The sequence below is a fragment of the Bombina bombina genome, chromosome 2 (assembly GCF_027579735.1).
Source record: "Bombina bombina isolate aBomBom1 chromosome 2, aBomBom1.pri, whole genome shotgun sequence".
Classification (NCBI taxonomy): Eukaryota; Metazoa; Chordata; class Amphibia; order Anura; family Bombinatoridae; genus Bombina; species Bombina bombina.
Genome location: NC_069500.1, coordinates 770,006,117 through 770,018,849, shown reverse-complemented (window position 1 = coordinate 770,018,849; position 12,733 = coordinate 770,006,117). Strand labels below are relative to the sequence as shown.

General features: G+C 38.4%; 1 protein-coding gene across 2 annotated transcripts in view; it reads right to left on the bottom strand.

Moving 5' to 3' along the window:
- Positions 1–12,733, bottom strand: part of RFXANK (regulatory factor X associated ankyrin containing protein) — a 55,930-nt gene that overhangs the window by 20,379 nt on the left and 22,818 nt on the right. For both annotated transcript variants that reach the window (XM_053702917.1, XM_053702916.1), the window contains exons 3-7: positions 10,738–10,818; positions 7,022–7,087; positions 6,521–6,621; positions 5,329–5,454; positions 4,944–5,010 (exon numbers count right to left, since the gene is read on the bottom strand). In XM_053702917.1, the coding sequence (XP_053558892.1) occupies positions 4,944–5,010; positions 5,329–5,454; positions 6,521–6,621; positions 7,022–7,087; positions 10,738–10,818 (441 nt within the window). The remainder of the gene's footprint in view (positions 1–4,943; positions 5,011–5,328; positions 5,455–6,520; positions 6,622–7,021; positions 7,088–10,737; positions 10,819–12,733) is intronic.

Genomic DNA, 12,733 nt, shown 5'->3' with positions numbered 1-12,733 from the left:
GGAAAACACCACCGGATGGAGTTCCCATTCCTTGGGATGAAAAGTCTGCTCAGAAAATCCGCTTCCCAGTTGTCTACTCCTGGAATGTGGATGGCAGATAGACAGCAATTGTGAGTCTCTGCCCACTGAATAATTCAAGTAACCTCCTTCATGGCTAAGGAACTCAGAGTTCCTCGCTGGTGATTGATGTAAGCCTCAGAGGTTATGTTGTCTGACTGGAACCTGATAAAACTGGGCTGAGGCCAAGCCAATAGAGCATTGTAAATCGCCCTGAACTCCAAAATGTTGATGGGAAGAGCAGACTCCTCCCGAGCCCAAAGGCCCTGAGCTTTTAACGAGTTCCAGACTGCTCCCCAGCCCAGCAGGCTGGCGTCCGTGGCCACAATCACCTAGGAAGGTCTTCAAAAGCATGTGCCCTGAGACAGATGTTCCTTAGAAATCCACCACGGAAAGAATCCCTTGACAACTGATCAAACTCTATTCTCTGAGATAGATCTGCATGGTCGCCATTCCATTGTCTGGGCATGCACAACTGGAGAGCTCTCAAATGGAATTGAGCAAAAGGAATGATGTCCATGGATGCTACCATCAGACCAATTACCTCCTTATATTGAGCCACTGGAGGATGAGCAGTAGCCTGAAGAGAGAGGCAAGAGGAAATGATTTTGTTTTTCCTGACCTCTGTCAGAAAAATCTTCATCAACAGAGAATCTATTATGGTCCCTAAGAACACTACTCTTGTAGCAGGGGAAAGGGAGCTTTTTTCCAGATTCACATACTATCTGTGGGAACGAAGAAAAGACAACAATATCTCTGTGTGAGATTTTGCTTGTTGAAAAGATGGCGCCTGAACCAATATGTCATCTAGGTAGGTTGCCACAGCAATTCCACTGCCAAAAGAGCCCCCAGAACCTTTAAAAAAAATTTGGGAGCCGTGGCTAGACCAAATGGAAGGGCCACAAACTAGAAATGTTTGTCTAGAAAGGCAAATCTCAGGAATCTGTGATTGTACCTGTGAATAGGAACATGAAGATACGCATCCTTTAGGTCTATAGTTGTCATGAACTGACCCTTTTGTACTAAAGGAAGAATGGAGCATATAGTCTCCATCTTGAAGGATGGAACTTTGAGAAACACTTGTTTAGACACTTCAAGTCTAGAATAGGACGGAAAGTTCCCTCTTTTTTGGGAACCACAAATAGGTTGGAGAAGAACCTGAGACCCTGTTCCTGCACTGGAACTATCACTCCCAGGGAGAAAAGAGGTTGTATACATTTAAAGAACGCCTCTCTCTTCATCTGGTTGGTCTGCAGATAATTTTGAGAGAAGGAATCTGCCTCTGGAAGGAAAAGTCTTTAATTCCAATTTGTAACCCTGGGATACTATGTCTACATGCTTGAGAGAACTGAGAAAGTCTGCCCCCCACCTGATCCTATCCCGGACCGGGGGCAAACCCTTCATGCTGATTTGGAATCAGCTGCGGGTTTCTTTGACTGTTTCCCCTAGTTCCAAAACTGATTGGGTTTCCAAGAAGACTTGGATTGTTCCTGCTTGGAAGAAGAAGGAGAAGGCTTTCCTCTGAAGTTACCAAAGGAACGAAAATTACTCTGACATCCTTTAGGCCTCACAAACAATTAAGCTATGCACAGACACATACACAGTGTATAATTTCTAAAAACCTAGGTAATTAGAAGTTCACAATAACACTTTTGCCTTCAGTGTGAATTATATTGTTACTATAATGATGCTGTCGTAATATTAATAATAACACAATATAAACTATTGCTACCTCACTATCAAATGTGTTACCTTCCAACATTATTTCTACTAACTAGACAGAGAATACCTACTGGCTAGACATAAATTGTATACACTATACGCATATATCAATTTATCTTGTAGCAGTCTTAATTGCTGAAAATGTAAATAAATAATGTTGCATAAGCTGAATATAGTTTCAGAAGGTAAAATATTATACACTATTATGTAAACCACTTGATTAACTCGCATTCATGACTCGGGGAGTATGGTAAATGCTTTAAATAGAGGCACAGGTTCCTCAATCCAAATTTCTTTCCCCCTTGATAACAAATCTTTGGTGCAGCTTCCACATTCACTGAGTGCAAAGGAGTACTCAGGCTTCAAACACACTGGAAAGATAAGAACACAAAGCGCATCCCAAATTCAAGGTAAAAAATATTTCAAGCTTTAATAGTGCACAAAATCTATTGCACTTACAAGAGATAAAATAATAAAATGCCTTATGGGAGAGTATATCCACTCCACACAAATCCACCAGTAGCGACCTCTTGTGGCTCCTGTGTATCAATAAATTCAATCCATAAAATCATGTAAAGTAAAAAAGTCTCTCCTTGAGTGCAGAGTCTGTAGATGATTAAAAGAAGACCATTCTTGTCTACGGGTTTCGTCTGTTCTTGGCAAACTTTTTCAAGACAAAGGATGTAGGCCGATTTTTCTTATCTTGAGGTAGAAAAGACTAATTTCCACCCTGCCAAACCGGGTCCAAACAAGGTTTTGCCCTTGTAAGGAATCGCCAGAAGCTTAACTTTAGAGGAAACATATGCAGACCAGGATTTCAACCATAAACGCCCTGCGGGCTAGGACAGCGAAACTATAAGTTTTAGCTCCTAGTCTAACAACCTGTAAAATGGCATCTGCAATAAAGGAATTGGCCAAGTTAAGAGCTTTAATCCTATCGTGAATTTCATCCAAGGAAGTCTCTACTTGAAGAGAATCAGACAAGGCATTGAACTAATAAGATGCCGCACTAGTCAAGGTGGCAATACACACTGCACGTTGCCATTTGAGACCTTGATAAAACATAAATCTTTTTTCAAATAAGCCTCCAGCTTCTTGTCCATTGGATTCTTAAAAGAGCAGCTATCCTCAATAGTGGTTCTCTTAGCCAGAGTGGAAATGGCCCCTTCAACTTTGTGTACAGTAAACCAAGGGTCTTTAATGGAGTCTTCGACAGGAAACATTTTCTTAAAAATGGGAGATGGGGAAAAAGACACCCCTGGTTTCTCCCATTCCTGTGAGATAATCTTCCTAGCACAGTCCTCCGAAGTAGATGGTTCATCAAAGAAACTATTAAGTTTACTAGATTTCTTAGGAGTGACAACGACAGGGGTATCGGAGTCATCTAAAGTAACTAAAACCTCCTTTAACAATACACGAAAGTGTTCAAGCTTAAATCTGAAGAATACCACCTCAGTCTCAGAAGAAGTAATTATACTGTCCGAATCTGAGATTTCACCTTCAGAAAGTCCCGATGTACGAGAAAGGGCAACTTGGGAAGCAGAACGGAGGACTGGCAACTTACTTTCAGAATTTCTAGATTTCCTCTTGTGTTTTCCCTGTAATCTGGCAATAGCAGCTAATGCCGCAGATACCGCTGAAGATACCTGGGCAGCTATTTCTGCTTTTAAACAAACTCCACTAGGAGTTATAGAGAAACCGCAGGGCACTGCATGTGACGCCATTGAGGCTTGGGAAGTAGCAGGAGAAAGCTGAGGTATTATTTTAACAGCATCATCCTGAGAGACATTAGGATGGTAAGAAATTACCTTTATTTTGCAAGGTTTTCTTGACAAGTGAAGAACAAAATTGCATAGGAGCTGCAATTTGTGCATCTGAACATAATAAGCGTGAATTCATGAGAGCAGACTCTTGCTCCATATCAGACATGTTGTGAAAAAGTAAATAAACTTGTACAGATAAGTTTCAAAGATTTTAATATTCAATTAAAATAAGACAAGGAAAAAAATACACTTTAAATTTTATTCCAAATTAGCTAAAATTATGTGAGAAAAGTTAAGAAAAAACATTTAATAAACATCAAATAGACTTCTAAAATACCCCTCAGGCAACCCCACACCTCAATTACTGAGGTGCCTTACCGCTACCAATTAAGACCAGATCACCCAGAAATGGAGAAAAACAACTTTATCCTCAGAAACGTTATGAAATAAAGCCGGTCATGTGACCGCAACTGCTGAGCTCAAATTACTGCTGCGACACAGAGAGGCACTAAAAATAGCTTTCTGGTACACCGAGTACCAGAAATAACCGTTTTTTCAAACCTGACAGTTTAAAATGTTACATTGTTTTATTTTAAAGCAAAGGAGAAATGAATAAGATGCTGAAATAGAAAATTCAGCCTTACTTTTAGTTTAAACTTTAATTGTTTTATCAAGTAAATATGTGCCAGAAAATAAAGCCTAGTAAAACAGGTTACCCTTTCTTTTTAAAAGAGTTTAAATGCCCAACTGGAAGAAAAATCACTTACCTGCTCCGCAGTCGGGCATGTAGAAAGTTACAAGGTATGAGAAGACACAGTATGAGAAGACAACTCTGGCTTTCTAAACTAGGGCAGCAATTGTTAGGAAAACGCAGTAAGTACCTCTTTACAAGTTCCTAACTGCTTTAAAGCCACCACTACCCGACTGCAAGGAATGACGTTGAATACAGCTATACCACAAAACTTGCTTGTAGATGAAATCAAAATTTTTCTTCAGACACCTAAACTTCACCTCCTCCATGCACCGAAGGCAAAGAGAATGACTGGGGGTTGTGGGTAAGGGAGTGATACTTAGCAATTTAACTGTGGTGCTCTTTGCCTCCTCCTGCTGGCCAGGAGTGATATTCCCAACAGTAATTACTGAAGCTGTGGACTCACCATATCTTAGGAAAGAAATTTGGGTTTTTATGTCCCTTTAAGTAATTTTTTTTTAATATCTTCTCAAAAATGCACCTTATAGTTTATCTTCTTAGTGTTCACTATATGTAATCAGCATCTACTTCCTACAATTTCTCATGCCAGTATAATCTATAAAACATACAACATTTCTATGTTTAAAACCTAATTTAAATATTGTTTAAAAATGTAAAAAATAAAAAAGTGTAAATTGATAGATACATACCAAGCAAAGCTTCAACACATTTCACGTGATTCCCTCGAACTGCATACAGTAACGGTGTCCCACCATTCTAAAACGGAAATATATCTTTTATGGTTTAAGTTAAATGTCATTATGTTTCAAACTTTAATTAATTTAAACACAACTCTACCGCTAATGTAAACAGATATGAGAACATTGAATTATTACAAAGACACAAAAGTTGTAGCATTTCTATTTTAAAGAAGAATTTTGTTACTGAAATATACAGATACAACGGAATTCAGGCTAAAGGGAGTTCACAGAACACTGCCAATAGCATAATGTGCCTTTGGTACGCACCTTATGTTAAAATGATTAGTATTTTAGATGTTTCCTGCTCCTCACCAGCAGATGTCTTGTTACTTACCCAGTCATATATATTTATATCCACTTTCTTGTTGAGGAGAAGAGTAACAATGTCGGAGTATCCTCCCGTACTTGCAAGTGATAATGCACTTTCTCGCTCCTTAGCCAGTATATGTGGATCAGCTCCCTGCAGACAGCGATTCACGCATTACATATAGAAACAGCTCACACTAAAATAGGGTCACATTAGATTCTCATGATTATAAGTAGTTGGGTACCTAAAATATTTCCCCACATTTCTCTAGAATACTACAAGCCGACACTGCTAAGCTTGCATTGTATATGCCTATAAAAGCTCTCACTGCCCTCTGTACTAATGATCTTTAGAATATCTGTATCTTCACACTACCCAGACTTGAATATTATTGAAAATCTCTGGGTTGATTATTCCTAAAGCAATAGCTAACTACAAGCAGTGTTTGGAGGCTGTGATTTCTGCCTAAGGTAGGATTACTAGGTACTAATTGGTGCTCAAACTTTTGCCAAATGAGAGGACGATGTTTGTATAGAAAATGTATGTAAAATAATCAGAAGCTAGAAGACATTTTCCAGGAATCATGGCTTTCTGGATTCTGGGATTTAACATGTTCTGGAAGAGCATGTAGGTGGGTCAAGCAAACTGCAACATATTTTTGTGTCTTTGAGGCTAGTTGAAAAAGCAAAATTCTAATTATAACAAGGCCAGACAAAATAAATAAGTGTGCACTGTTCTTTTACTATGCTTAAACAAGCTTATTATGACATTTTTACTTTTGTGTTTAATGTCCCTTTAAAGGGAAATAAAATACTTTGTTATAAATGCATAGTATACTTTGCTTTTGTTAGTAAAATATTGTTTTGCAGTCCTTAAACCTACACTTTAAAAAAAAATCTCTTATTTCAGCTGCTATGACAAGTAAGGGGACACACACACACACATATATATATATATATATATATATATATATATATATATTAAACTTGACCTCTCCATATAAAATAAAGAATTCTCCCCAATAACGCCTATAATTTCATCCTAGCGCTGCGGAATCTGTTGGCGCTCTACAAATAACCGATAATAATAAATAATAATCCTAATAGAGACACCTATTTTATTATATTCACTCCATATTATTTTACTATCGATCATACTGCTGGTAGTACCATTTGTGCTCAAATACCTAGATGCATTCTATGCCCCTACCCCATTTTACCATCTCCAGCAGGTAGTGAACTGTCTCTATCTCTCCAAAAGCAGCAGCCCACATCAAGGGCGTAAAACCTCTTTCATCCGGCCTGTTTAATAATGTGATATCTGAAATGAAAACAAAGATAAGAGGGAGTTACAGTACATGGGGTCTATTATTCCAAACTCCCACAACATGGGAGCAGTGTCACAAATTGGGGGGGGGGGGGGGGGGCTACAGGATATGGCATTTATGTCTTCCCACAGTGGGGTCACACACAAGACATCTCTGCAATATGCCGCATGATCATATCTATATAGTACGCTACAGTGAGACAGAAAGGAAAGGGCTTTCAGAGTCTGTTACTTGTAGAACTTGAATCGGTTCCTCTCAGTACAAATTAAAAGACAGCAGGGAGCTATAGGGCTGTCTCGTCAAGGATGCACACACAGTAACAAATAGACCACTAAGGTTTGTATCTGTGATTTGAAACACAATTATGTACGCAATGGTCAAAAGACGACATACCTTTCTGGAGATATTCTTTCAGCTGAGTTAGCTCCCCCTGGGCCGCAAGTTGTTGTACAGACAGAGCTAGGGGTACATATTTATATTTTAGTGGTTGTCTATGTTGTTCTGTCATATGTTGAATGTATATACTATATAGATATACTGTTCTACAACTTAATAATGAGAAAGAAAAAAAAAGTATTGTGATCTCAGTGCAAATCAATTTCTATAGCAAACACCCCTGGAAATTATGAGTGATCCAAACAACAATTGGTAAATGTTGTTTAAAATATCAAAGTTATTGTAAAATATTGTACATGTTTAAGTTCTATCCATGTTTTACGTATTTATTTTAATTAGTGATTTACAATACAAGAATCACTGACACTCATCTCTAAATATACATATACAGCTTCCATTTATAGATACACTTTTGTATTAAAGGGATATGAAACCCAAACAATTTCTTTCCTGATTCAGATAGAGCATGCAATTTTAGACAACTTTCTAATTTACTTCTATTATTATTTTTTCTTTGTTCTCTTGGTATCTTTTGACGAAAAGCTGGGATGTATGCTTTGGGCAGCGCTATTTCCTGCCATGTAGTGCTCCAGATGTCTACCTAGGTATCTCTTTAACACAGAATATCATGGGAACGAAGCACATTTGATAAAAGACGTAAATTGGAAACTTTTTTTTAAAAAAATAATGTGCTCTGTCTGAATCGCAAAATAATGTGTTGGGGTTTCATATCCCTTTAATAACATGTTTTCTTACCTTAGGACAGTAGATTCAGCAAATACAAGTATATGAGACATAAGGCTGTATGTGTTGTTTTAGTAGACAAGTTTATGCACAAAAATGCTACTCTTATGATAAAGGGGCATTACGCACTTTGAGATTCTACTATAAAATGTGCATTAACTGCCATTATAATCAAAATAGGCAACAAGGAGTGCTAAATTGTTACTTCTGCTAATTATGGTATTGATATAAAAAAGCAAGCAGTCATTTAGGGAGTTGCCAATATGCATGAGACCGTTTAAACAAATACAAACACTGGCTATTGTGCAAACATTCATAGCTGTTGGGAGCATGTGTAATATGCAAGAAGTACATGTGGAAGGCATATTATATTGTATGCCTCTATGTAATGATTTGTACACAAATGCCCTATACAAGATAGAACAGTGAGGCTGGCTGACTAATACAAGTTACTAAGTCAGAGAAACATGCAGCATGATTGTGAATATGCATTAATATAGTAGATAGTATCCACACATTACCAAATGAAAGAGATATGAATGGCAGATTGAAAATCAGTAGGCTCAATTTGAGAACCAATCTATCTAAAACATACAGTGAGACATTCATCCACTCCCTAGGCCTGAACGGTCTACATTTTGTTCATACAAACACTTTCCAGTGTGGAGAGGGGATGTCAATAAGAGATTGAGAAGAACAAAAAATACAGACAACTGAATGAAGTTAAGAGTGGACAAGAAAACAGGTAAGAGAGGCGAAAACAAAATGACATGTACAGGAATGGTGGGGGGTAAAGTGATATACTGTATTATACAATAAAAAGGAGTAAATGCAATCTTAGCAATAATAGAATGCATATAAAGCTCTCAGTGTAAACATGTAAACTTAACGGTTTAATATCTGAAGCTTTATTTGTCAGTTAATGATAAGACTGCAAACAGTGCGAGTATTAAGTGTCAGTTCACACAAGATGATCGCCGGATATAAAAACAGATGATAAATTGCTTGACTAGCGATTTCAGCATAAACAAACATGGGACTGTATCTCCTACATGACCTCTGTAACTCTATTCCCAACAGCGCTCTGAAATGAAAGCTGCAGATATCTCACAGACCCCAGGGCTAAAGTCTAGGAGCTCATATGTGATTATATATCACACCCAACAAACATATAGTTGCAGTTTAAGTTAATAACGTGACAAATTTGCTGGGGGGGGGGGGGGGGAGTGAGAATTATATGAAAGGTCTAACAACCAATTGCTCAACTGAATGCATTGAAGCTATTATGTGAACGTAGTGCATGTTCATTATTTATAGGTACCACAAGTGCCAATGAAATAACATCTATAGATAGACAGGCTTTAAAAAGGGCCAATAAAGTAAAATTAAAGTTTCATGATTCAGATAAAGCACAACCTTTTAAACAGCATTAAGGGGTCTATTTATCAAAGGCTTCATAAGCCTTTTGACCCCATATGACTGCAGGTTCTCACAAGAGAATCTGCACGCCGTATTTAACAAGCAGCGGTCATCAGTCCGCTGCTTTCTTATTCTTTCGCCACCTCTAAAGTGGCGAATTTCAATCTCGCCGATATAGTCCAACCGAGGAGATTGACAGCTCCTGCTCACGTGTGATTGGTTGTGCGCGGGCAGGAGACGGGATTGCACTCGAGCCCAAAGTTGCGCTCGTGTGCAATGCTGAATTCTGCCAGGGGAATTCAGCCCGCCAGAGACGAGTTGCGGCAGACAGGGGCGCACGTATGTGCTTGATAAATCGCCCCCATAATTCTAATTTGCTTCATTCTCTTGGTATCATTTGTTAAAAAGAATACCTAGGTAGGCTAAGTAACAGCAATGCACTACTGGGAGCTAGATGTTGATTGGTGGCTCCACATATATGGTTCTTGTCATTGGCTCACCTGATGTGTTCAGCTAGCTCTAAGTAGTGCATTGCTGCTCCTTCAAACAAAGGATACCAAGTTTATTAAGCAAATTGGAAAGGTGTTTAAAGTTGTATGCTCTACCTGCATTACAAAAGAAAACAAAAATGGGTTTCATGTCCTTTTAAGCTACCACAGCATTTGATTACATTGATTTGGCAATGGGGCATTTTGCAGGCTCACCAAAACACCTTATGATCAGAATCAAAATATAATTTGTCTGACGCAGTTTGCAATGGTACATGGTGAATATTCTATCCCAACCATAACTGCATTATTTTATTAATCAGCGGAACATCTAAAGCAGGGGTATCAAGCTCGTTGTATTCTGGGGCCACTGGCCAAGTGTTCTTCTCCCATGGGGGCCACTTAAACAGAGTGAGTGCTCTGGAACTGGATATACTAGAAACTGGACGTGACATTTACCCAAGTAGTAGTGCATGATGGGAGTTGTAGTACACAAAAGACATAAACAGTGTATATTGCCAAGTGAAGGGATTACTAAATAAAAAGTGACATTTATCCAAGCAGTGCATAATGGGAGTCTACACTGGACAATGCATGCTTGTTTTTATATTTATCTTGTGAGTGCCTATATAGAAGAACATCCTCTTTTTACACCAATTAGAACCCTAAAAAAATTGATGGGACTAAATTTATAATTTACCTAATAAACAAGGGAGGGCCAGATTAAACTATCTTGAGGGCCGCATATGGCCCCAGGGCTGGTACTTTGAGACCACTGATCTAAAGGCATAATTTAGGTTATCCTACTCACCCATTCTAAAAAGGATTTCTAATTATCTAGCAGATGATACTGTGTCAACAAAATACCAAAGTCTATACAACAATTAAATAGATTCACAAAATAATCTGCAATATATTGAGAGACAGTATGGCAGAGGATTCCAGTAAAGCCTCAAACCTAAAGAACAGATGATAAAAGGTAAAATAAAGATTTGTAATTACATCACTGAAAACTAATGAGAAAGCAAGTAAGTTTCATTAATGGTAATGCTGCATACTCACAGTCCAGTGTTGCTGGAAGAACAGAGATCATGTTCCCTCGTTGTCTATTGGTCAGAGTAGTGGAGTATTTCAATGCTCCACCTAGACAGACAAAAAAAAAAAAAGTTTCAGCTTTGTTTTCCAAATATTTTGATTACTTTATTCTAGATCAAAGTATAAGAGCTACATGCACTTAGATATGTTTGATTTGCTCTGTATTACGAGGAATTTCTAATGAAATGAATGAAGGGCAAATTTCATGGGCCTTCTAGCATTTATCTGCCTTTAAAAATATATGTTTCATGTTATTCTCTGTAGACCCTTAAAAAGAACAACCTACAAACTTCAATGAATAGGCTGAACGTAAACGGAAATAATTCTCTCACTGAAGACTATGCTTGTAACTGTGTCACCCACACTACTATAGGAGTACAGCATTTAGAGGTGGTAATAGAGACACACTGCTACATGAGATCGGCAACACTGCTATTAGTTACAATTAAAGGGACATTAAACACCTTGAGATTTAAATATAAAAATGTTTAGTTATTTATATCAAAATTACTTCTTGATATACAGTTGTATGAAAAAGTTTAGGCACCCCTGACAATTTCCATGATTTTTATTTATAAATAATTGGGTGTTTGGATCAGCAATTTCCTTTTGATCTATCAAATAACTGAAGGACACAGTAATATTTCAGTAGTGAAATGAGATTTATTCGATTAACAGAAAATGTGCAATATGCATAAATTTGGGCACCCTTGTCATTTTGTTGATTTGAATACCTGTAACTACCTAGCACTGATTAATTGGAACACACAATTGGTTTGGTGAGCCCAAAAAGCCTTGAACTTCATAGACAGGTGCATCCAATCATGAGAAAAGGTATTTAAGGTGGCCAATTGCAAGTTGTTGTTCTCTTTGACTCTCCTCTAAAGAGTGGCAACATGGGGGCCTCAAAACAACTCTCAAATGACCTGAAAACAAAGATTGTTCAACATTATGGTTTAGGGGAAGGCGACAAAAAGCTATTGCAGAGATTTAAGCCGTCAGTGTCCACTGTGAGGGACATAGTGAGGAAATGGAAGACCACATGCACAGTTCTTGTTAAGGCCAGAAGTGGCAGGGCAAGTAAAATATCGGAGAGGCAAAGGATGGTGAGAACGGACAAAAACAGTCCACAGACCACCTCCAAAGATCTACAACATCATCTTGCTGCAGATGGTGTCACTGTGCATCGTTCAACAATTCAGCGCACTTTGCACAAGGAGAAGCTGTATGGGAGAGTGATGCGAAAGAAGCCTTTTCTGCACAAACGCCACAAACAGAGTCGCTTGAGGTATGCAAACGCACATTTGGACAAGCCAGCTTCATTTTGGAAGAAGGTGCTGTGGACTGATGAAACAAAGTTTGAGTTATTTGGTCATAACAAGGGGTGTTATGCATGGCGGCAAAAGAACACATTGTTCCAAGACAAACACTTGCTACCCACAGTAAAATTTGGTGGATGTTCCATCATGCTGTGGGGCTGTGTGGCCAGTGCCGGTACTGGGAATCTTGTTAAAGTTGAGGGTCGCATGGATTCCACTCAATATCAGCAGATACTTGAGAATAATGTTGAGGAATCAGTCACAAAGTTGAAGTTACGCTGGGGCTGGATATTTCAACAAGACAACGACTCAAAATACTGCTCAAAATCTACTCTCGCATTTATGCAGAGGAACAAGTGCAATGTTCTGGAATGGCCATCCCAGTTCCCAGACCTGAATATCATTGAAAATCTGTTGGGTGATTTGAAGCAGCTGTCCATGCTCGGCAACCATCAAACCTAACTGAACTGGAGATGTTTTGCAAGGAGGAATGGTCCAAAATGCCTTCATCCAGAATCCAGACACTCATTACAGGCTATAGGAAGCATCTAGAGGCTGTTATTTCTGCTAAAGGGGGCTCTACTAAATATTGATGTGATATTTCTGTTGGGGTGCCCAAACTTATGCACCTGTCTAATTACATT